This window comes from Oryx dammah, unplaced genomic scaffold (assembly GCF_014754425.2).
Source record: "Oryx dammah isolate SB20612 unplaced genomic scaffold, SCBI_Odam_1.1 HiC_scaffold_23, whole genome shotgun sequence".
NCBI lineage: Eukaryota > Metazoa > Chordata > Mammalia > Artiodactyla > Bovidae > Oryx > Oryx dammah.
The window spans coordinates 89,827,365-89,854,514 of NW_024070207.1; the positions used below are offsets into that span (position 1 = coordinate 89,827,365).

The 27,150-nt window shown below is 35.3% G+C and overlaps 1 protein-coding gene across 9 annotated transcripts in view; it reads right to left on the reverse strand.

Annotated features, from left to right (window-relative positions):
- The window catches only part of KDM6A (lysine demethylase 6A), a 182,319-nt gene that overhangs the window by 43,311 nt on the left and 111,858 nt on the right, over positions 1-27,150 (reverse strand). For 3 of the 9 annotated variants that reach the window (XR_005725456.1, XR_005725455.1, XM_040266138.1), the window contains exons 9-17: positions 14,809-14,902; positions 12,296-12,422; positions 6,975-7,073; positions 6,635-6,854; positions 5,941-6,075; positions 5,342-5,497; positions 4,687-4,782; positions 3,662-3,763; positions 2,614-3,009 (exon numbers count right to left, since the gene is read on the reverse strand). Coding sequence is in view for 7 of the 9 variants with exons in the window: in XM_040266138.1 (XP_040122072.1) it covers positions 2,614-3,009; positions 3,662-3,763; positions 4,687-4,782; positions 5,342-5,497; positions 5,941-6,075; positions 6,635-6,854; positions 6,975-7,073; positions 12,296-12,422; positions 14,809-14,902 (1,425 nt within the window). In the remaining 2 variants the exon portion in view is untranslated. The remainder of the gene's footprint in view (positions 1-2,613; positions 3,010-3,661; positions 3,764-4,686; positions 4,783-5,341; positions 5,498-5,940; positions 6,076-6,634; positions 6,855-6,974; positions 7,074-12,295; positions 12,423-14,808; positions 14,903-27,150) is intronic. The other 6 variants (XM_040266140.1, XM_040266141.1, XM_040266139.1 and 3 more) reach the window with 6 other exon arrangements.

A 27,150-nucleotide genomic window follows, 5' to 3' on the forward strand; every position in this document is an offset into this window, starting at 1 on the left:
ATTTCCTCCCATCATCACAAGCTAAATAGTAGATATATCATACGCGGCTATCAATGGTCTAGTTTGCATCACAATTTGAGAAAACTATTTGAAAAGGCATAAGACAGTATTGAAAAAGTCTCTACTTATGTTAATGCAGAAATAGAGGCTCCTCAGCTTCACTAGTTATGCAGCAACTTCATTTGGGAAACCTCTGATTTAGAATCAGTTCAACAGAATTTTTAGGCAACTTTTCCAATTGTATTATCTAAATTAAAAAGCTCCTATGGCCACCGGCATTGAAGGGCCTGCAAAGCAAAGACTGGGGCTCTGCCACTTAGTATTCAGTCATGTACAGAGGCTTCATGGTCTGCAAACTGAGGGTTCTTTCACTAAAATTATGTGTGTTGTTTTTTTTTAAAAAAAAAAAAACACTAAAATCAACTTTGTATTGGGGTATAGTCGATTAACAATCTTGTGGTAGTTTCAGGTGAAGAGCAAAGGGACTCGCCATACATATACATGTATCCATTCTCCCTCAACCCCCCCGCCCACCTAGGCTGGCATGTAACACTGAGCAGAGTTCCCTGTGCTATACAGTAGGTCTTCGTAAAGACAGCAAATTTCCAAAGTGGGATGAAGGGAGTTATTTACTTAAAATCTCAGCAACTAAGGAAACCAGGGAATTAGATGCAATAAAGAATAATAATAGAATCATTAAGTTACAATCATAACAAAGGTTCTTATTTACTAATTACAAATTATATCTTAGCACTATAGGAATCCTAACAAAAATCTCATGCTATCCTTTTAACAATCCTTTAATGTTTAAAGACACTGAACCTTCAAAATCCCATCCTCTCACCTACCCAAACAATTCTCTCCTTTTTTTCCTGTGTTAATTTCCTCACATTACCAACTCAACCTGTAACCACTGATTGATTCACACTTTGATCACAGCCCCTTCCTTGAAAGACCTGGCTTTAAGGGCATCATTCATATTCTCCTATATCTCCTATTATCCTCACAAGTCACTCCTCTTCTAGTTTTGTTGGTTTTCCAATTTTCTGACCTATTATATTGGAATGCCCCAAGGCTCAGTTTTGAGTTCCCTTTTTTCCCCCTATCTATTCTCTCCCCTTGGTGATTTCATCTAGTTTCCTTCATCTTCCCTAGTTTATCAGGCTAGCTTAGACTCCCGTTTTTCTCATACCCACTCTATTACCTAATCCGGTTGGTTCTACACCCAAATGTACCCAAAAGTTGACCATTTCTACTGCTGCCACTCTGGGTTGAGCCGCCACCATCTCTTAACATGGATTATAACAGTAATCTCCAAATGGGTCATATCATTAGTATTTTTGCCTTCTTTAGCCTATCCACAGTGTACTGGAGAGGATCTAGTTAGACCACCTCACTCCATTCAAACCTCCCTATAGTTTCCCATTTAACTCAGAATAAAATCCAAAATCTTTATACAATGGCCTACAAGGCTGAAAATGATTTAGCTAGCCTGTGTCCAAACTGGAACATATCTACCTCTCATCCTGTTCAGCCATGCTTTTGCCACCTTGATAATCACTAAATATGCAAAATATGCTCCAGCCTTAGGGCCTATTGCTCCTTGTTGCTCCCTAAATCTGAAACACTCTTATCACAAATACCTTCAAGTGTGTGTGCGCATGCTCAGTTGCTGAGTCGTGTTCAACTCTTTGTGACCCCATGGACTGTAGCCCACCAAGCTTCTCTCTCCATGGGATTTTTTTCAGGCAAGAATACTGGAGTGGATTGCCATTTCCTCCTCCAGGAATATCTTTAATGCTCACTTCTATAACTCTTTCAGGTCTTTATTCAACTACCCCTTCCAGTGAAACCTTCCCTGACATTCCTATTTATTAATGCAACTCCTCTACCACCAATCTCTAGTACTCCCCAGCTCCATTTTCCAGTATATTATTCCAGAGAACTAACTTTATATTCCATATGTAATGCCTATTTATTATCTGTTTATGTACATGAACTAAGACATTTTAAAAAGTTCTTAGAAAAAGAACTTATTTTACTTTTACCAATAGTAAGTCAAATATTTCCTTGTAGTAGACTAATAAAAGTATAAGCAATTTGGCAAGACATATTCGCAACATTTCTTTTAAAAGCTCTTTGACCCTTCAGTCCTGCTTTGGTGCACCTGCTCCATGGAAACAATCCAAAACACAGGGAAAACTATGAGGATAAATATTCAGAAGTAAAAACTTTTCCTCCCACCAGAGTAAATACTTACCACTTAGAATAGCACTTGATCTAAGTAGGCAATATTTACAGAAATGAACTAAGAAACAAATTACTATAAATGCTTAAGATGCCATTGTAAACTAGCAGTGAGTTTTGGGGAATTGTATGATCTATTTTCTTTTTCTTTTAGAAATTTCTAACATTACATATGTGTGTAAGTCTTACACGAGAGAAAAAAAAATCTACACACAATACTGAGTCACAATGCAATAATCACACTGTAGTACTATAAATGCTTATAAAAAGTTTCCCAAACTTTTATTTCTCCTCTCAACATGCATAAAATCAAATAGAGACAACTATTATGTGAGAAGCCAACAAGGCAATTAGTCCTTCTGTTACCTGAGTGGAGTTAGATAGTTGGTTTTTCCACGGCTCCTCTGCGCTGCTGGTCAGGTTTGTGCGGTTATGAGGTAGAGTGAGTGCGTTTCGCTGCAGGTAAGGCACGTTTCCATTACTTCCACTTCCTGTTATGTGATTATTGCCTATCAAAATAGTGTCTGTACTTCCCAGCGTTCTTGATGTGCTACAGGGTACATGGCCTGCAGAAAAGGGTCCATTGGCCAAAGGCTGCCCAGGGCAGGCAGGGCGGACTCCTGGCTGAGACACGCTAGGCACTCTGGTCAGAGCAAGCTGCGACTGCTGGCCAGAGACTGAGTTTGTAGGCAGTGATGAGTCAGCTGATGGCCCGTTAGGAATTCCAGTAGATCGTACCTGTGTAACTCCTGTTTGTCTCATCTGTCAAAAAAAAAAAAAAACAAAAATAAATGCTGCCTGTGTGGCCCATAACGGACACAATCAGAATATGAAGATATGTAACAAGATAATCTCTGATTTTACCCTAACATTTAATTTCTCTAGGTTAAAAAATACCTTTTTAAGACAAGCAATTGTGTTTCTTCACATTTAGATTAGGTTCCTCAGAAAAGCAGGAATCTACTTAATATTAAGAAATATCCTTTTAGTAAATGACAAAAGAAATCAGTTGAGAATTATGGAAAAGAAATCAAATTTACAGGTCTCTTCCCCATCACAAAATAGGGTATCTTGAATTTCCATTTTATCACATTTATATGCCAGATTCTCTGAGTTAAACAAACTTGAAAGAACCTCACTTGAGTTTTGGATGTAGTTTGTTAAGTATTACATGCAAAATAACATGTAAATTAATAAAATACTAAGTCATGTTCAAAATCAAATTTATAGCTTTTTTTTTCCCCTAAAAATCTCTGTCCATTATCAGTATTTTAAGAAGCACAGATAATTAAATCCCACTAAACACTAGTACAAACTAGAGGTGGGCATAAACATACTCTCTAAAATGATATTCCAGTCAACAAAAATATTCAAATGCTAACAAATTTTAGGGGGAAAACAATGCTGTACACACTTGGTGTTGCTGCATTAAGACAAACTGACTTTCCAGCTGTTCCAGCATCAGTTTCTGTGCTGGATTTAAATTATTTCTATTTGCACGGAGCTGTTCCAAGTGCTAGAAGAAAAAGAAGAATACAATCAAAGACATATCTAAGAAACAAGCTCATTATTCTAAGCAACCTTTCTATAAAACTCTGAACGCTGTCTAGTCAAAGATAGTGATTTCTGACCAATGGCAATCAGTCCCAAGATGAAGTCCTTTAAGAAGTTTGAGAAAGTTAAGGAATAAACATTTATCTCAGAAGGTTTACTGTAATGGGATCTTTGAGATAAATGGGCATGAGATTTTACTCATTAATAATTATCAGGGTTTACACAGAAAGTTCTTTAAGCTTAAAAATGCTTTATGACAAGTACTCTCTAAGAAGCACTGTATGGAATAGGAGTCTGAAGAAAATCTGACTATCCAAAACTAGTAATTTGCCTAAGTCAAAGTATGACACCTACATAAAGAAACATGATGTAGTCATAGAAGAATTAGGATGCTCTTAATATACTGACATGGATAGGTGTGCATAATACACTATTTAACAGTATATACAGCATTTTATCATTTGTATAAAAAGAGAAGAAAAATAACAACATATGAGAGAAAGGAGATGAGTATTTGCTTGGACATGCATGACATCTCTTGCAAGATAGATAAGCAACAAGTTAATACTGGTTTTCAGTTAGAAGGGGAACTGAGTAGGTAGGGATAGAAGCAGGAGAATTTATTCTATATACTCTAAACTCATACTTAGATGGTTTGAACCATGAGAATATATTGGCAGGGTGGGGCGGAGGTAAGTGGGAAAAAAAAAGGAATGAATTCTCTCTATTACTCTGGTAAATGTGGGCTCATTTTACTGATGTACCTATTAACTGAGTTTCCTGCCATTCAGTTTTAAGAATTAATACTCAAAAAAACGTAGACCTTTAGTACCTCTACTTTTCTTTAATAGGAAAAACAATCTGTCAAAAGCATGTGTTACATACCTGTAACTTCTGTGGTGTCAAACACCATGAATGACCTGGTTGCTGAACTGGAGGATGTGACACTGCATGGCCACTACTCCAATTGTCAGAAGTATTCTGAGAGAAATTGATTAAAAAAATTAAAGAGTATTTGGTTAAATCCACAGAGTTAACATAATGACTAATGGAGGTCAAATGACTATGAATTGGAATATTTACATATAAAAAAGATGTTATGACATTTAGTTCTTTTAAAAGTAATTTTACATGCATAGTAAATTTGGGAACTTAAAACTTAAGAAAATATTGATTCTTTAATTAGCCACCCAAAAAGGCCCACCCCTAAACTATGGCCCAAATGACTAACCTAAATACCACACTGTCCACTAGGTTCAATGTTAAGTTTATTTTAATGTCAGTAGAAAGTGATGATGAAAAGTTGTGTTGAGATCTTAACGGCAGGGAGATGAATAAAATGATTTGATGAATGCAAATTTATCCCTACTTTCCATATTTAATATGATACTAAGAATTTGGAATGAAAAAACTCAAGCCTTTCACTCATTGATGTCCACAGATTTAAAATAAAGGACAGGAGATGTTCAAACTGCACAAGTTCAGGGCAGTTAGGAATTTCTTTCTTGATTGGGATTTTCTATTTCTCTAAAATATATACCTGTGTTGGACTAGATGTTCTTTTCCTCTTGGCAGGACTGGACAGGTCATCTACTTGGCTAGAAGGAATCATGTGTAGTGGCAAGGATTGCTGTGAAATTGGTGTCTGACTGAGGCCTAATACAGGTTCAGTATTTGGATGATGAGGTTTACATGCCTAAGAATCACAGAAGGAAGACAAAAATAGGGTTCTATATGTTCTTAATTCATTCCTTCAAATTATACAACTTTACAAGCTGCATACTTTTCAAATCTATGTGGACATCGCTGAATGGTAATTATTGAAAATCAAATGAATCATCAATGGAGTAATGTGTACCTTCCTTTGAAAAACTTGTTTCAAAAATTAAATGAACTGCAGCATTATGTTAAGATATTTCCTTCAAAATCATGAAAATGCACAAAGGTTCTAAACTGGCACCCCAAAATTTCTTCCCATATCAGAGGGAGTTTTAATTTGATCTAAATTCCCTTCACAATTAAATCAAGAGTCTTTTCATTAATAAAAGCCTCCTGTGCTTAGTAAAATACGCTTGACTACTACAGATTGAAAAGAACCCTTAAAGCTGGGCACCTGCAGAACATAACCCAACTTCTCACCTGCTGTGCTGTGTTCATGGCACCCTGCCTGGAGGTAAGCTCTGCGGGGATTGGTAGGCTCCACGCCTCCTCAATACTAGGAAGTAATTTAGTTTTATTCTGTAGACTACCTTGTGGAAGGTTACACAACTGAGCCTAGGAAAAATTATGTAAAAAGCAAATTTAACACAAGCCTACTTGAGTAAGAGCAAGTCCACTAAATCTTCCTAAATGCTATAACTAATTGTTTTTAAGAAAATAGATTCTTAATTTGGGGTTTCAGAAAGATACTAAGTATAATGAGGGAAAGGGGAATATAAACCTTTGTGAGAATTAAAACAAAGCTGAGCTCTGTTTTCAGAGTTCTTATAGCTGTCTTCTCATGAAACTCCAAGCAAGAGTGAAAGACAGTGTTCGTGTTCTTTTCTCTAAAATGCTATGACAACTTAAAAATGTAGACAGTACATAGAAAAAAATTATGTAAATTAATATGCATTAACAGGGTAAATGCACAAAAGAGCATCTTTTAAAATACTGTATATCTTACTTAAAATGAAAAGTAAAATAATATTACAAGCTATGGTATGTTTACAAAATATGGAAACAAGTTATAGACATCAAAACACAACTAGACAAACTTCCCAGCCACCCTCCTCCTGCCTGAGTGTCATGGGGAAACATGTGCCTTTAAAAAACTGAGATTTAAACATTTTACCTGTAAATACTTAATTCGTGCTGCAAGTGCAGAGGTATTACTACAACTTTTGCTTCTGGTTGCATTTAAGTAGCATTTAATGGCATCCTGAGGCTGGTTGCAGGATTCATAGAGTGTGCCTAGGTCCATCCAGGCTGCAGCATGGCCATGGTCCAATTGTACAGCACAAATATAGGCCTGTAAAGCATCCATAGGCTGATTTTGCTGTTGATATAGCACGCTGGAAAGAGAAATTAACAAATAAGTCGACTAAAAAGAATGTGTTAGCTTTATAAAATACATTATATGTGACGCAACTATTGTTTATGAATTATATCATTATTTCTACACAAAGTCTTACCCTATTGAACACCATGTATCTGCACTTGCTTCTGACTTATCAATAGACTGCCTGTAAGATATAAAGGCATCCTGAACTTTCCCAATACTTGAATAGCACCTAAGAGGGGAGGGGAAAAATAAGAAAATATGATTAATATGCACTGATTAATTAATGCACTGAAAGACTGTCAAAGCAAATAAAAATCTAATAAGCGAACAAATTTATGTGAAGTGTGAATATACATGACAATAACACTATAATTAACCCTTCAATAAGCTGTATTATAGACTATCTTTAGTGTTTAACAGTGCAGCATACTTTAGCACCTATTAAAGTAGTTAAATGCCATATCACTTCAATATAATAATATTGAGAGATATATGCACACCACTTTACTTATACAACTTGATCTCTGGTTTTCCAAAGAGTAAGAAATTAGTTAAAAACCAAGAAAAACATTCCATGTTGGTAAGACTTGCTGAATCAGATTTCAGTTTTCATTTCTTAAATAATAAAAATAAAGGCAACAACTCTTTAATACATACAAGACACAAACATAATAATATCAAGCTGACTATCAAAAATAGTATAAAACAGGATTAAGCACAGTACTTAATGACTAGTAAGGGTAGCAAGGTATGATTAAAGTTTCAGAGAACTGCCATTTTTCTTAATGTAGATGTACCTGATGGATATATAAAACAGCAGCTAAAATTATAAAAATACAGAAATTATATTAATGTTTGGCACTAAGGGAAAAAGGAAAAAATAAAACCCAGTCCATCGTCAAGGACAATTTAGCTGAGGATTTAAGACACATTATAAATAGCATGATGCCATATCAAATGGCTACCACAGATAATAACTGGTCTGAAAATTTAGGGTAGGGTAGAAGAGACCACACTACACACTACTGGGTTTAGGAAAGATAAGAAAGGAAAGGGCAAGAGTAAAGGATTGGAATGTGTGTAGTAGATGCATACTGTTTAGATCAGTGATTTGCAATTACCAGCTAGTTTACAGCAATTTGGTCAAGCAAACAAAATGGGAAAAAAAGACATATACAAACATACATACATACATTTTCCATTAAACCAATATTTGTATTGTAATTGACTTACTCTGAAATACTATTGACTGAGTAAATAGCAAAAAAAAAAAAAAAAGTAAATGTCAAGTAATCCAAAAGTCTGAGAACCACTGAGTCAGGGAGAAAACTTGAGAAACAGCATTTTGAAATGTTGCTTGAATAGCATGAGCAAAACTTATATATAAGTTGCACCTTATATCATATATATATATATGTATATATATATAAGATAGCATAGATATAAACTGTAGACAATTTTAAATCCCACCCAAGAATATCCCGAAGTTTCTTCTTCTAACAAGGGGAATGGCATGATGAAAGTATTTTATGGGAATACTTATTTGCTAACAATGTGTAGCAATAAACCAAAAGTGAAAAAAATTATAGACAGTAAAAAAGAAGGCAGCTCTATTTACTGGCTTGGAATAGGCCCAAATTAGGGTGAAAGTAATGGAAGTGACAACGAAGAAAAAGGAGAAACAATAAACCAAAACACAGATAAAAACTTTGTGAGAGACTGATTAGATATTCATGGGGGCAGAATTATAATTTAGTTTTTAAGTCTGACAAATGTGTGTGGGGGAGGGGAATGGTGATATCATTGACAAAAATAAAGGAGAAGGAGCTGGTTCAGAGAAGAAAATGATGAACGTGGTTTGAAATATACTGATTTTGACATGCGATGTAGACATTAAAACGGGTAATGTTAGGTAAAGAATAGGAAATATTGTCCTGGTGTTTAATACTTTGAAGTGTAGAAATCGAGATTTGGAATTCATCCATCTGGAAGAGAGGGTATAAGAACACAGGATACCTACCAAGAAGAGGTAAAAATAAGCCTGAAAAGTGAAGTGAAGTAAAAGTTGCTCAGTCGTGTCTGACTCTTTGTGACCCTATGGACTATACAGTCCATGGAATTCTCCAGGCCAGACTACTACAGTGGGTAGCCTTTCCCTTCTCCAGGGGATCTTCCCATCCCAGGGGTCGAACCCAGGTTCAATCCAGGTCTCCTGCATTGCAGGTGAGCTCTTTACCAGCTGAGCCACAAGGGAAGACCATGAGATCACTAATCTGGGGGTTGGGGCAATATAAAGAAAGGTGAGTGACAGAAACAGAGGCAGTGTCAGAGAGTATCTGTAAACTGTTTTATGAGGAGAGAATTCAGGACAAGAGAGGATTAACAATGACAAACAGGGACAGACACCACAAAGAAAAGAAATGTTTACCCAACAGTAGAAAACATGCTCTGTTTGTTTTCTTAATTAAATCAAAGCCCATCTCAGATTTATGGAGCAAATTCACCTAACTGCTGGGAGGAATAAGCAGTAAATCCCACAACCTATGTTTTCATACTTGATTCCTACAAAGTCAAAGTAGGGAACCAATGTGCCCAAATACAAATTCCTCAATCCAACTATCAAACACTTTTCCTCTAATAAAACTTAAACAGGCTCCCCTGAGACAGCACTGTGTAACTGAAAAAGCTCTGGGTGTTGAACCAAGGATCTAGTTTCTGCTCTGCTACTAATTACCTGCATGACTGTGACCTTGGACAAAACATTTGACCCCTCTGAGCTCCCTTTCTAAAACGTGCAAAATGACAAGGTTTACAGGGTCAACTAGGTGACCTCCTGGTCCCTCCTAGCTCTAACATTCTATAATTCTGTGATAACACAGTCAATAACAAAGTGCTAATTTAACAGCATTACCACATTACACTTTCATTACGATATACACATGCCAAACGACAAACAAATGCAATCTTCAACACAGACCTGATGCAGAGTAACAAAGTGCCTCAGAATAGGGTCATCGAATCCCAATGACATTTGAGATCTTCCTTCAGAGCTTTAATAACTTCTAAAATCTAATTTATTTATAAATATTTTCTCATGACAAAACAGACTTGAAGCAACACATTAGAAGTCAGTAAAAAGGGTAAGAAATGTAAACATCAAAGAAAAAAAGTCTAAAACAGTCCTCAAATTATATTACAGATAAAAAATACTGAACACCAACATGATAATCTTGAACCCCAAAACAAGTTAAATTGGAAGAAATATCCTTTATCTGAGAAGTCAGCAAAGTATATTTGGAAAATTCTATCCAGAAAGGTTCAAATAAAAAAGCATCTTAACGATTTCAAATGAAAAACCACTTGTGGGGTAGGAGGATGACACACCTCCTATGGAATAGTGCTCACTGAGCTGAAAATTACAGAATTACTAAAGTAGTAATTTGGGGGAATTCCCTGGAGGTCCAGTGGTTAGGACTCTGGTCTTTCACTGTGGGGGCCCAGGGTTTGATTCCTGATCTGGGAACTAAGAACCCACAAGTGGTGTGGCAAAAAAAAAAAAAGTAATTTTTGATATTTCAAAATTATATATTAATTTTATATGCATAGAATTAAGAAAAACTATATTAAAAAGACATCCACACTATTATGCTATATTAAACTACTAATCTTTATCTTAGAGCAAAAGAAAAATACTTTCTGGTACACATTCCTTTTAATCTATATTAACAGAAATTTTCATATATAAACATTAACACTAGAGGCAATGACTAAGCAAGACCCTACTTTGTAGTACTAGAGCTCCTTTTTGGTCACTATACGAAGCCTCTCACTGCACAATACTAACAGTAATAACAGAGCAAGCTCCAAAGGCAAATGGTGTTCAATTAGATCATTTATCTCATTTACTAAATAGCCATTTACCAGGTAATAAGATACAAAGATGGTTAAGATTCAGTTTCTACCCCAAAGATCTTTAACAAAAGAGAAAGACAAAGTTTGGACTCTCAAGCTTTATTAATGAGCAACTGAATTTAGATGACTTTATAAGCCTGGCAAGGAATTAGAAAATTGCTACTAAAAATAGCTACTTTCCCACTTAACTATTATAGGATATTATTAATGAATAATAAAAAATTTTTTGAAACATCTTAATATTATTCCCTGTCATACAAATATATTTTGCCAAATTTAAAGGAAAAAATGAAATACTAAATTATAAAATACTAGAATACTAAAATTAATGTGACTGTACAGAATACTAAAATTTAATGTGACTATATGGCTAATTCAATCAAAGTAAAATACTCCTACAGAAAAAAAGAATGGGAAAAAGTTGAAAATTAAAACAAAACATGGTAATTTCCAAAGAAAACATAAAATTAAAACCTTTAGCATGGGAAGGTTACCTAAGAGATCTAGCCCAGGGCTTCTCAACCTCTGCACCATTGACATTTTGTGCCAGGTAATTTTCTGCTGTCGAGAACTGTTCTAGTAGCATTCTCCATAGTTGTGATAACCTAAATCTCTCTACAGACCTAATGAAATGTCTCCTATGGGGCAAAATAGCACTTCCCATCCACCCTACCACCACTGAGAACCATCAATCTAATTCTCTTATCAACAGAAAACTGAAGCCTCAAAATGTTTAATTGTTCAGTCCAAGATTCCACAAGTAGTAGCCAAGACTTGAATCCAAGTATCTCAGATAACTCCTAGTAGACTGATCTTTCTACCATACTGCAAAAGCGAAAACCAATTAAGAACTAAAATACAATCAGATAATGGTCCAAAAATATATTTTATCAGATACATATATATGAGATATATTTCAGATTATCAGTAAGCAAAATTCAGACATTCAAAGTACAAGAAAAGTTTATAGACTTGCAAAAAAATTTTTTCCACTAATGTCACTTCTCCTTTCCAACAAATTGAATAATAGTGTATCTATTTTCTCATTGTAAAACTTCAAATACAACTATGACTTGAAATCTACTATTAATGTCCATTCTATCTAAGGTAAATATCACTAATCAAAAGGATAATGGGCAAAGTTCCACTAACTACTGGTAGTCAGCAGGCAGAATGAAAAATTAATTCTCTGTTCTATTTAAATAGACATATGAACACTAGAAATCAAAAGGAAAGGCATTTAAACACCTGACTGAATAATTAGTATCTGCCAAGAGTTTTTGAAAACCAGAAATAATTTAAGTCAAATGAAAATCCAATAAGCAAAATAAGAAATATCTTGATAGACCAGATGATGGTATAAGAAAACTACCACATTCAGGAGTTCTTTTATTTTTTATCTAGAAATCTTCATTATAAAATATTTAAAAGGGAAAATATACTGATCACACTATTACTAAACTGATATTTCAGATAATTCAAAACTCTTAGCTGCAATAAACAAAAGCAAAACCTGCGTTTCTGATAAATCAGTCTTACCTTCCAAGGAAATACCAGGACTGGCCAGAATTAGGATCTGCTTCCAAGGACTTTTGGAGATACTGAATAGCATAGCTTTCCTTGGTGGCTTTATCTCCCAGGAGATCCACAGTATGATGCATCCATCCTATAGTTAATGATTAAAAATACGCACATAAATGACTTAATTACTCTATTACTTAAAAGAATACAGAGCAGAAACAAACGCATAAAAAAATACTCTTTTCAGTCAATTTATTCATTTAGCTTGGCATACACACTCCTGAAATTTAGAACTGCCAATTCTGTCCTAAAAAAGTTTGCCTTTAAGGTACAGTCAAAGCAATGAAGAACTTTCATTCCAGAGAAATTAAAACAATTTTAAGTACTGACTTGTCACTTAGTAGATTACAAACTACATTTCTATTCTTCTCTAATTTTTGTATTTGAAAAAATTTCAAGATACAAAACAAAGAATATAAGATAAATCTTATTTACTGTTTCATGTAAAACTTAATCTGCATTTAAAAATCTCTATTAACACAATGTTCACTTCCAAGGAGTAAATATAAAGCTGTATCATCAATGACAGTTCAGAGTAGAACACACAACATACAATCCTACCTTATTGGCACTGGCTACATATATTCACAACTCATGTAAAATAAAAATTACAATCGTTTGACAATTTTTTTTAAACTATAAGACTATAAGAAAAAGTCCATTCAAAATGCTGCAAATAAAAATGGTACAAAATGGGTAACACAAATCTTTACTAAACAAATTTAGATAGTATACATAATCTCACTTATCTGTGGAATCCAAAAAAGTCAAATACACAGAAGCAGGGAGTTGAATGGTGGTTACCAGGAGTGGTAAGATGGAGGAAATGGGGAGATGTTGGTCGAAAGAAACAAAGTTGAAGTTATGTAGGATGAGTAAATCTAGAGAACTAACATACAGCATTATGACTGGATGAGAGAGTAGATTTGAGGTGCTCTCACCATAGGGAAAAAAAAAGGTAACTGTGTGAGAAGATGGATATGTTGGACAGCATGACTGTAGCAATCATTTCACTATGTACAGGTATATCAAAACATCATCTTGTATACCTTAAATAAAACTGTTATGATAAAACAAACAAGCTGACTATGTAAGTAATCAAAACACTAGATCATGGAATACTAGCACATGGAATAACCTGACTTAATTTGCCAGGGAATCATATTTCAGTTGTGGATCAATTCAAGTTCACAAAATCAGCTGTTTTTCATGTATAGTTCACAGTACACAAAACAAACAAGGACCCTTATTTTCTGATATTTATTATAGTTGCTGCACTCCAAAAGAAAGAGGGCTGAATTATCATGTTTTATGGAAATATAAGTCAATCACACCCTTATTCATCTGTTCCTCCCTTACCTCTCCTACTATTACTACTAAGAACAGGACCTAGAGTAACAGACTCTAAAGGAGTTGCTTAAGCAGCAGTGACAAGCAAGTAGGAAGGATTGATGTACAGGCATAAATTAGACTCAATAAGGGGAAGTGTTTTCCCTTTCAAAACCATGAAAAGTTTGCCTATACATTCAGCCAAAGAGGACAGGTTTGTGTGCATTTTTGCTACTGACACATTCTTCAGTGCAGCTAAAATGCATAAAACCTTATTTATAAATAATGTGAATTTTAAAAGTTTATATTCACATTATTAGCTGAATGAGTAAGCTATCTCAAGGCATCACTTTGTTCTTTTTACCTAAGAACACAAAATCTTTTTTGCTGTACTAATAAACTTATTTTAACTTAAATATACCAATTCACATTATTTAAACTCTACATGTAATCATTAAAAACAAATACTTGACTATGATTTTTTAAAGTATGGATAACTCATGGAAATTCTACCCAGAGATTAAAGACAAAATTAAAAAATGAAAGTTTTATATGAAAGCAATGTTTTTATTTTCTATAACTGATCACATAGTATGCATTAGTATCATGAAGTGATAAAATTTAAGCTTAAATAATTTTAAAATTACATAAAAAACAGTCATACTAACGACTATATTCCTTCATCTTCAACATGACAACAGAACTGCATGTGTAGAGAATCTATACTTTAGATATTCCACATTTCTTACATAAAGATGTTTTAGTTAGTATCAGTGACAGAGCTATGAAAGCAAGCTCAGCAATCACTAAGAGACTAGGTAAATCACTTAACTCCATTGAGTACTAATGGTATCTGGCACCAAAAAAGCATTCAATCCCCCTCACTCATGGTTAAGTACCAGTGTATAATTTTGAGCATTTAAAAGAAAAGTTACACTAAAAAACTGTAATAATATTGACTGTGAGATAGACAATACTCAGCAGACGGTGGAAATATGACGGGTTCAGATAATGTCTATCAACTTTGGAAAAGGAAGGAAAAGAAATAGGATACGTAAGTCATGTATTTACCATCAGTGACGTGTAAAAACCATAAAGCAATGTACTTATAATACACTAAGTGAATATTAATTACTACATACCCAACTGTTGTAAGACAGTTGCTTTTACTTGTGCAGAAAGGTTTTCTGTCTGCAAAAGTTGTTCATAAGCTTCCTTTGCAGAATGATACTTCCTCTAAAAAGCAGGAAAAAAAGATTTAAAGAAAATAAATTAACATCTTTAAAGAATTAGCTCATGTTAAGTCTTATACAATATTGATATTTCAGCATATTTTAAAAAATCAACTGAAAGATGAAGTGCATTACTTAATGTTCCTCTAACTCTAGACAGTTATGGTTAATAGGCCATGTTTCAGAGTATCTAACACCAGTAAAACATTCAATACAACCAAGTATCATTAAAATATGACCTTTGAGTACTTCAAGTTGAAACCAAAGGATGTGAAACAGCATCATTATGTATTCAGTAGAAACCTTATTTCAAATTTTGATCTTTCCCTAGGCTGGGGATATGTGACATGATAATCTCTTGTAATGCTGGGCAGCAGTATTGAGCCACAGCTCCCAGTCAGTTACAAGATCATGAGGGTAAACAATCGATACCCTTCAAACCATTCTGTACCCATACAACCATTTTACTTTTCACCTCAGTTCAGTATTGAGTAAGTTACAAGAGATAACAACAACAAAAAATAGGACCTTTAAGAATTTGCCAAGTCTTAACAGTTACAAAAGCCAATGAAATCTAAGTTTAAAAGATACAATCATTGGTATATAATATATTCTATGAAAAAATTATAATACATACATGATTTTTAAAGATAAACTCATAACTATTGTCTAATGATGTTTATAATATGGACAAAACTCTAAATGAAACCATTTACCCACAGTTCTCACCCCAAAAGTACTAATATGACTGAAACCCATTATTGCTACAGTCTGAAAGCTGAAGACAACTCCTCCCCATCCGTCCAAAAGGGGCAAAGTCAACAAAAGAAAACTTCATAAATATTAATTTTAGAAAACACTTGGCAGAACAATGGATTAAAGTGGCTTTCACTCATATCACTGATAGGACACAGCTGGCTGAGCAAACAAACCTTTCTCCCCAGAAAAGTAGAGACATAAAACTAGCTGTGTGAGCCTCAGGCAAATCACTTGAACTATGACTCAACATCCATACAACAGATGTAATGCCTGATCTTTCTATCTAGAGTTCTTCTCAGGATTAAATGAGATAAAGAGCTATGGAAATAAGGAGCTCTATGAATACAGTATGTCAACAAGGGAAAAAATTCCAAGAACGTCCATTGAGATTAATAGTTATTACACAAACTTTTACTCATCAGGTATATGACTTCCCTTTAAACATTAATCTGATCTGAAAAAGTAAATTAGACAGTGAAGGATAAGAATCAGGTTATTCAACTCAGTTCCTTCAACTGCTAAGTATTTGTTGAACACCTAACACATAACAGAAATTGCTGGGACTACAGGCAAGAATACAGATAAGAAAACAAAGCTTATTGTACTGTGTACAGTAACAATATTGTACACAGTTATTTCCCAGAAGCAGACAAGCTTAGAGTACTAGCAGATTGGGCAGAAAATGCAGAGACAAGCAGACAACTTCACAAAGACCTTCCTAAACCATGTTAAAAGACTGTAGACTATATCCTAAGACAATGGGCTACCAATGAAATGAGTTCAATCAATATAATCAAATTTATATTTTAGGACGACCACTTTCTGGAATTACCTCAACAAATGCTAAAACATACTTCCAAACACTAGTACTAATGATAATAATAATAATAATAAACCATCATACTTGAAAAACTGGATGGACCATACTGAGAAACCAAGTTTTATTTCTACCTCATTCTATATACAAACCTGGCACCCACATTAAAGACCTAAATATGAAATGTAAGTATATAACTAAAAGAAGACAATGGATAATATTTCCTTGAGATGGGAAGAAATTTATTAGACTTGGCAAAAACCACATAAATCAGGAGGAAGGATCTGACTCGAAACACATAAGGAGAAAAATAGACAATGGACATAAAAACCAACATCTAAAAGGTGAAAAACATGTGACGTATAAACCTCGAGAAATCAGAAAATGCAAATTTAAATGAAATACTAGTTTCTACCAATTAGACTGGCAAACATAAAGTTGGGTAATTCTTAGCATTGTGGGGATATAAAGGGAAATACTCATGCCTTGCTGAAGGGGATTTACTCATGGAACTAGGTGTATAAATATGCTACAATCTAAACATCTTGTCCTTGGGATATATCTATACACCAAAGGAACCTTCCCTAAATGGTACTATTTGTAGTATCAAGGAGATGGACAACTACGTCTATCTTATTAGGTGAGTGGAAATGTAAAATATGATGGATGTTTACAGCAGAACATTAAGTAGCAATCAAAAGCAGTATACAAAAGTTTATGTGTAAAGGTATTTAGTAAAGTTTTGCCTCTTGTAATGCTGCCGTAACATTTCACAGATAGCATTAAATTCTGGATAAAATACAAAGGTCAACTATCTACCAGAAAGCACTGAAAAGAAAACAAAATTAGGCCAAACCAGAGAAGTTAAGACTTAAAGGAATGGAATGGCACTGGTTCAGTAAACCCATTCTCCCAGGATGTTGACCTGAAGGCAGGCCCCAGCTGATATCTGGCTGGCTAGACCTCAAACAGAAATCAGCAATCTTACTAGCTTGAAAAATAAGAGGAAAGATTTTGAAGCTATCACAAGAGCTAAAAGTGAGTGAAGAAGAAACAATCCCAGAAAAGAGAGAGAATATCAACTTCTGCAATTAAACTGCTCAAATTCCTGGTTGACCACTGAACTACACAGAAACACAACACACGTCCAGCAGCCTAAAAGAACTAAAGAGAGATTTAGCTGCCGTCCACCACAGGGATGACAAAGTTTAGTGTGTGACTTGAGCAAAGTTAAAACTGTCTAATAAAACAAAAAATCAATTTTAGAAAAATATAACAAAGTCACTCTTCACAATACATTATTTATTCATGATACCCAGGATAAAATTATCAGGCTTATAAGAATCAGGAAATTTTTACTCATGTTCAAAACAAAAAGAAATCAATGAGAATCAGCCACGAAATGACTCAGATGTTGCAATTTGCAAATAATTTAAAAGCAGCTATTTTAATGAAGTTCACAAATGAAAAAGAAAACAATCAGTAAGGAATGGACAAAAAGCCAAAGCACAGAAAAATAAAAGAGAAACAAAAGGAAATTCTCAAACTGAAAAATACAAATTTGAAATTTTAAAAAAAGAAAAAAGTCGCTGAAGGACTGACTAGCAGAGTGAAGACTTTAGAAAAATCAACAAATTTGGAAAGAGGTTGGCAGAAAGTATCCAGACTGAAGCAAAACAGACAAAAGAGAAGGAAAACAAAAGCCATCCAAGATGTACAAGACAATAACAAAATATCTACCATACCCATAACAGGAGTCCAAGAACAGAAAGAATGGGGCAGAGAAAATATGGACAATATAATGGCTGAGAACTTTTCAGAATGGATGACATTAAATCCCATATCCAAAAGACCAGGAAAAACACTGGTAAAAACAGAAAGGAAAAACCAATACCCAAGTACATCATAGTCAGATACTTAAGAACCAAATTAAAAAAGAACCTTGAAAACAGCCAGAGAAAAACCACAAAATACAAAGGATACAACATGAATGACAGCCAACTTTCTGTTATCATATCAGTAATCAAATTAAATATAAATGGACTAGATATAGAGACTGACAGAACAGACTACAAAAGTGAAAGAAAGCCATATACATAAGAATTGTAAGATTTGCACTTTTTCCTATAAGGACTCAAACAGACTGAAATAAAAGGATGGAAAACATACGATGTAAACTCTAAATATTAGAAAGCTGAAGTGATTAGATTCAGATCACATTAAGAAGGCTTCAAGACAGAGCACTGCCAGAGATAAAGAGGAATATCTCATAAAGATGAAGGACATATCAGGATGACATAACAATAACAAAGCTTTTTAAAAAATGAGGTTGACAGATTTAATGCTGATAAAATACTATTTGTCTATAAAATTTATTCCAATTTCACCAACTGTCCCACTTTTCTGGTCCAGGATCTAATTCAAGATCCCACACTGTGTCCAGTTAGCCTGTGTCTTTACCATCCGCTAACCTGAGACAGCTACTCAGTCTCTGACTTTTCATTACCTTGATATTTAAAGTACTAGCTCATTATTTTGAAGAATGTACCTTTCAAACTAGTAAGTACCTTGTGGAATGATATTCATCATTTCTCATATATTAATTAAAATTCCACAGGAAGAAAGAGGTGTCCTCTTTCATTTATTTAATTATTCATTTATAGCAATATGAGCTAAAATATTTTATTCTGTACTGTACACATTATAATTATTTGTTCCTAAACTTGTGTCCAATTTGGTGATTAGAAACCCTATTTCACTCAAGTTGGCTCCTGGAACTTTTCACAGGCCTCATCATTTTTTGAGCGCTCCCTTACTTTTTGCACCATGAAATATTCCAGGGCTCATCTTGTAGGTTCCCCCCCTAAGCTCTGGAATCACACACTTCTCCCCAAGAATTCTTGCTTTCTTTTATTGAAGAATCAAATTTAGAAACAAAGATCTGGATGCTAGAACATTCACTGCTGTGGAGGGGGGCCTTGCTTCTAGGCACTCACAGCAAACAGAGCTGGGAAATATATTAATGTATACACAATGCATACACATACACACATACTCTTCTATCTGTATCTATCTCTATTCAACTCTCAATTTCCGTCAATAACCGTATATTTAGTTTTTACTCCAATTCCAATCCAATAACACAGAGTTCAGTCTAGCCTTTCTTCTTTTCTTACCTGTAAGTTCTCTGACAGTGAAAATCTAGCCCTCATTATTCACAATACATTTACTTAGGGATAAGCAATATCCTTATTGCCAAATTCAGACTTAAATCGAAGAAAGTAGGTAAAACCACTAGACCATTCAGTTCAGTTCAGTCGCTCAGCTGTGTCCGATTCTTTTCGACCCCATGAACCACAGCATGCCAGGCCTCCCTGACAATCACCAACTCCCGAAGTCAAGTGACAAGTATATATAGTCAAGGGATTATATCTGGTAGACAGAGTGCCTGAAGAACTACGGACTGAGATTCAAGACACTGTACAAGAGGCAGTGATCAAGACCACTCCCAAGAAAAAAGAAATTCAAAAAGGACAAATAGTTGTCTGAGGAGGCCTTACAAATAGCTCAGAAAAGAAGAGAAGCAAAGGGAAGCAGAAAAGGAAAGATATACCCATTTGAATGCAGTGTTCCAAAGAATAGCAAGGAGAGATAAGAAAGCCTTCCTCAGTAATCAATGCAAAGAAATAGAGGAAAATAATAGAATGGGAAAGACTAGAAATCTCTTCAAGAAAATTAGATACTAAGGGAACATTTCACGCAAAGATGGGCAAATGGTATCAACCTAACAGAAGCAGAAGACATTAAGAGGTGGCAAGAATACACAGAAGAACTGTACAAAAAAGATCTTCATGACCCATATGACCCAGATAACGACAGTGGTGTGATTACTCACCTAGAGCCAGACATCCTGGAATGTGAAGTCAAGTAGGCCTTAGGAAGCAACAATATGAACAAAGCTAGCGGAGGTGATGGAATTCCAGTTGAGCTATTTCAAATCCTAAAAGATGATGCTGTGAAAAGTGCTGCAATCAATATGCCAGCAAAGTTGGAAAACTCAGCAGTGGCCACAGGACTGGAAAAGGTCAGTTTTCATTCCAATCCCAAAGAAAGGCAATGCCAAAGAATGCTCAAACTACCGCACAATTGTACTCACATCACATGCTAGTAAAGTAATGCTCAAAATTCTCCAAGCCAGGCTTCAACAGTATGTGAACCGTGAACATACAGATGTTCAAGCTGGATTTAGAAAAGGCAGAAAAACCAGAGATCAAATTGCCAGCATCCGCTGGATCATCGAAAAAGCAAGAGAGTTCCAGAAAAACATCTATTTCTACTTTATTGACTCTGCCAAAGTCTTTGACTGTGTGGATCACAACAAACTCTGGAAAATTCTTCAAGAGATGGGAATACCAGACCACCTGACCCGCCTCCTGAAAATCTGTATGCAGGTCAAGAAGCAACAGTTAGAACTGGATATGGAACAACAGACTGGTTCCAAATCAGGAAAGAAGTACATCAAGGCTGTATACTGTCACCATGCTTAATTTAACTTATATGCAGAGTACATCATTTGAAATGCTGGGCTGGAGGAAGCACAAGCTGGAATCAAGACTGCTGGGAGAAATATCAATAACCTTAGATATGCAGATGACACTACCTTTATGGCAGAAAGCAACAAAGAACTAAAGAGTCTTTTGATGAAGTAAAAGAGGAGACTGAAAAAGTTGGCTTAAAGATCAACATTCAGAAAACTAAGATCATGGCATCTGGTCCCATCACTTCATGGCAAATAGATGGGGAAACAAGGGAAACACTGAGAGATTTTATTTTGGGGGGCTCCAAAATCCCTAAAGATGGTAACTGTAGCCATGAAATTAAAAGACGCTTGCTCCTTAGAAGAAAAGTTATGACCAATCTAGACAGCATATTAAAAAGCAGAGACATTACTTTGGCAACAAAGGTCTGTCTAGTCAAAGCTATGGTTTTTCCAGTCGTCATGTGTGGATGTGAGAGTTGGAATATAAAGAAAGCTGAGAGTCAAAGAATTAATGCTTTTGAACTGTGGTGTTGGAGAAGACTCTTGAGATTCCCTTGGACAGAAAGGAGACCCAACCAGTCAATCCTAAGGGAAATCAGTCCTGATCCTGAAGCTGAAACTCTAATACTTTCGCCACCTGATGTGAAGAACTGACTCATTTGAAAAGACCCTGATGTTGGGCAAGATTGAAGGCAGGAGGAGAAGGGGACGACAGAGGATGAGATGGTTGGATGGCATCATGGACTTGATGGACATGAGTCTGATTAAATTCCAGGAGTTGGTGATGGATAGGGAAGCCTGGGGTGCTGCAGTCCATGGGGTCGCAAAGAGTCGGACATGACTGAGCAACTGAACTGAACTGAGTATGTACATAAAAGTTACAGAATGTCTATCCATATTCCTGTGAGAAAGTAACTGTAGTGGAAGATTTGTTTACAGTTCTTTTGTCTCTAGCATCTATGATGATGATTTGCTTTTACCTTTAGCTCTATTATTACAAGGCATGATATTAACATATTTCCTAATATTCAATCAACTTTGTATTCTCTGAATGAATACCACTTGCTCATAGTATATTTGTTTCATGAGGTAATAGATTGTTTGCTAGTATTTTATTTAGTATTTTTATACCAACATTCATCAGTGATAACAGTGTGTACATTCATTTTTGTACTGTACCAGGTTTAAGTATCAATGTTAATATATACTTTCATCAAAAACAAAGGAGGGAAAACAGTGTGAAAGTTCTTCAAAAATTTTAACAGAATTACCATATGACTCAGTAACTCTGAGTATATATCAAAGAAAAAAGAAAGAAAAAAATGAAAGCTGGGACAAAAGCAGATATTTGCACACTCATGTTCACAGCAACAATATTCATAACAGCCAAAAGCTGGAAGTCAACTGACAGATGAATGGATAAACCAAATGTAGTGTACACATACAATGAAATATTACTCAGCCTTAAAAAGGAATGGAATTCTGGCACATGCTATAGTATACACAAACCTTAAAGACATTATGCTAAGCGAAATAAGCCAGACACAAAAAGACAAATACTGTACCATTCCACTTACATGAGGTACCTAGAATAGTCAAACTCATAGAGACAAAAAGTGGAATAGTGGTTGCTAGGGGCCGTAGGGAAGGAGGAATCAGGAATTACTCTTTACTGGGTTCAGAGGTTCAGCTTGGGAAGATGATGAAGTTTTAGAGATGGACAATGGTGATAGTTGCACAACAAAGTGAATGTATTTAATGCCATTGAACAAATGGTTAAAATGGGAAAATTTATGTCATGTATATTTCACAATAAAATAAAAAAGACATCAAAGAACTATGGTCCATAAGTGATTTTCAGGATAAGACTTTTGTTTCTATTATATCTCAAAAATGCACAATAGAATCAGTAAGTGCATAAAGGACTTTATGATCAAATACATGTCTCTCAAGGTCAGACAGAAAGCTATTTATAAGCCCCTGACTATCCTGTTCAAAAAAAGGAGAAAGAAATGAGAAAGTTTTTCTCCTTTTCTAATGCTCTAGAACAATCTACAGAGTACTAGAATTATCTGGTCTTTGAAGGTTTGGGAGAATTCCCCTGTAAAACCAGCTGGGCATGGTACTTTCTGCATGGTATTACTTTTCTCTTTTTACGAAAAATGGCTTTTTATAACTTTTCTAACTCCAATGAGGTCAATTTTGCTAGTCTGTACTTCCCTGGGAAACAGTCTACTTCATTTAAGTTTTGAAATTCATCCACACAGAGGTCTGCTAAGTAGTCTCATGTGATTATTCTAATTTCTTCTGTACCCATGGTCATCTTATTTTGTGTATCTGTAGTTTATCTCATTTATCCACTTAATCAAGTTAGTCTGTGATTTATCTATTGTTAATTTTTTCTAGAATAAAAAGATTTTGACTAATTTAATTAGATCTACCATTTTTCTCTTTTAATATCATTAATTCCTTTTAAAAAAAATCTTTTTTCCTCACAATATTGTTTTCCTTACATTGATTTTTGTTTTGTTAACACATTTCCTTACACTGAACTAACCTTGAATTCATGGAATAAACCCTCAGTAATCAGGACATACTTACTGCATCTTTAAACGTGAGCTTAAATTTTTCTTTCTTTAGAATTTTTGGACTTCTATAATATGCATAAATGAAACCAGTCTATAGTGTGTCAGTAATAACTATGGCTGGATAGTTAGAAGGCAAGGTTAACAATGAAACTAGTAATTCTTACCAACACTGTTATTCATAATAACATTATTTATAACTATCTCACAGGAGAATAGTTAAATTAGTTACACTACATCTCTGCAAAGGGATGTAATATAAATCAACATGTATTAATAGGGAATGATTTCCAAAATATAATACTAAGTTTAAAAAATAAACAAAAATTTAAACAAGATCAAGAGAGAACATACATAATGGGCTATTATTTCAATAAAATATGGGCAAACATACATATAGATTTGCTGATATATACAAGTTTCTCTGGAAGAATATAAAAACACTGATAATGGTAGTTGGTAGCTTTTGGCAGGGGACTAGATGGCCAGGGAAAAAGAGTGAGAAGGATACTTCACTGTGTATTTTTTCAGACACTTTCTCTTTGGATTATCTATTCAAAACTAAGTAACACTAATAACAAAATTAAAAGGGAGAAATCCTTTACCTTTAATCTTTAAGTTTATTTAGAATTTAGATGGTGACGTATTCAAGTCATTTCATAAATAATCAAGAAAAAGAAATGAAAGCCATTAATACTATTAGGAAAAAATGGTACTGTGTGGGGGGGTCTCAGAAAATAAAATGAGAAGGATTAAATAAACGATATAAATATCTGAGAGTAAATCGTAATTAAAAGATGTTTGTTCCTTGGAAGGAAAGCTATGACAAACGTAGACAGCATAATTAAAAGCAGAGATCTCACTTTGCCAACAAAGGTCCGTATAGTCAAAATTTTGCTTTTTCCAGTAGTCATGTACAGATGTGTGAGAGCTGGACCATAATGAAGTCTGGCACCGAAAAACTGATGCTTTCAAATTGTGGTGCTTGAGAGTCCCTTGGACTGCAAGGAGACCAAATCAGTCCATCCTAAAGGAAATCAACCCTGAATATTTATTGGAAGGACTGATTCTGAAGCAGAAGACCCAAACTTGGACCACCTGATGCGAAGAACTGACTCATTGGAAAAGACCCTAATGCTGGGAAAGACTGAAGGAAAGAGGAGAAGGAGGCAACCTGAGGATGAGACGGTTGGATAACATCACCAACTCAATGGACATGAGTTTGCACAAACTCCAAGAGATGGTGAAGGACAGGGAAGCCTGGTGTGCTGCAGTCCTTGGTGTCACAAAAAGTCCAATACAACTCAGTGACTAAACGACGACAAGGATGGAAACAACTGAAGTGTCTCTCTACAGATGGGATCGGAAAAATGTGGTATATAAATACAATGGAATGGTATTTCACCCTTAAAAACAGAAGGAAATCTTGTCATTTGTGACAGCATGGATAAACCTGGAAGGAATTATGGTAAATGAAAAAAAACAGACAATGAAAGATAAATGCTATACAGCATCACTTCTGTGTGGATTCTTTTTAAAAAGTGGTGAGGTGGGGGCTTAATCTTCTACAAGAGGGGATTTGCAAGGGCCACCAGGAGATGAGATGGAAGAAAAAGGAGAGGTTGGTAAAAGGGTACAAACTTTTATTTATAAGATAAATAAGGTCTGAGAATCAAACATATAATATGATGACTATTGCTGACAACAATGTACTGTACAAGTGAAGTTTGTGAATAGAACTAAAATGTTCTCAATGCACCACTTTGAAGATGTGAGGTGACGGGTGTGTTAATAATTCAGTGGGGGGAAATCATACATATATCCAATCATCACATTGTATACTTCAGATAGTTAATAGGTAGGTAAGTCTTTTTGTTTTCCTTAATTTTTCACCTGAAAATAAAAATCCTTGTTATAAGCACTGAAGTGAAGAAGACTTTTCAATCCTTTCATAAGCTTATAGTGTCAGCTTCTTATCATCTAATAATTACATACTCTGCCTAGCACGAATTTTTTTGGTTTTGTTTTGTTTAATCTTAATGGGCACTAAAATTTATCAAATGAAAGAATCAGTGGGGGAAGGGCCCTGTCCCCACATTACCTTCATAAGATTCAAAACAATTAATACCAACAGACAACTCACCAGAAACAATGAAAACCAGAGGACAATGGAATGTAAGTTTTAAAGTGGTCATATAAAATAATAAAATAGAATTCCATCTCCAGCCAAAAAACACTCATTAAAAAGAATGGTTAGATAACATCTGTTTTACATAATGACCGATGAGGGAAATCTCACTAAGAGCTATGAAAGCTGGGGAAAAAAATTCAGAGTTCATCCTTTAGAAGGCAGCAGAGATCTCCTGAGGCAATGAAAGCAGGAGCTAAGACTCCAGAGAAAGAACTCTGGAGAAACAGCTTATTTCTATAGCTGCTTTCACCCTGGGGCCTTAATTGATTCGGCAGTTGACAAGGAGACAGTGATTAGCACTGGCAGGTAAAGACTCTGCTCCACAACATGCACATGATTCTCAAATGCACCCTCTCAAGCCGGATAAAATCCCTAGATTAGTAAAGGGAGTGTTCAGTAGACATACACACACCTGTGTGCATGTGTGCAAGGAGGGTGGGGGGAGAAACCACAGTAGAAGGAGGTGCCCAGCAATCAGATGTTAATTTTTTTTTAGACCACCTCATGGTGGCTCTGAAACAAAACAGACCTTAAAAATTATCTAGAAATATAACAGTACTTTATTTTCCTAAAAAGCTGTTATAAAAATTATATTCTGGGTAAACTATGATTATAGCAGGAAATGGCAACATACTCCAGTATTTTTGTCTGGAAAATCCCATGGACAGAGGAGCCTGGTGGGCTACAGTCCATGGGGTTACAACAGCAGCAACTATGATTACCTAATATTTAGCCACATACCAACTTACACTTGATTTTCTGTACCACTGCCTGTGCTGTGCTTAGTCGCTCAGTCGTGTCTCTTTGCAGCCCCATGGACTGTAGCCTATAACGTTCCTCTGTCCACAGAATTCTCCAGGCAAAAATACTGAAACGGGTAGCCTATCCCTTCTTCAGGGGATCTTCCCAACTCAGGAATCGAACCAAGGTCTCCTACATTGCAGGCGTATTCTTTACTGACTGAGCCACCAGGGAAGCCCAAGAATACTGGAGTGGGTAGCCTATTCCTTCTCCGGGGGATCTTCCCACCCAGGAATTGAACCGGGCTCTCCTGCATTGCAGGTGGGTTCTTTACCAGCTGAGCTACTAGGGAAGCCCATACCAAAACTGCTTACCTAAACTAAATGTTTATGTGTTATACCCTGTATCATGTAACTAAGCAAATTCTGCCATATAAAAAAATATGTTCTAAAATAGCTTTTTAAATATAGCAGCCAGGGCTTCCCTGGTGGTCCAGTGATTAAGACTCTGCACTTCCACTGTGGGGGGCACAGGTTCCATCCCTGGTCAGGGAACTAAGATCCGACATGCCTTGCAGCACAGCCAAAAAACCAAATTAAATATAGCAGCCATAAAAGTA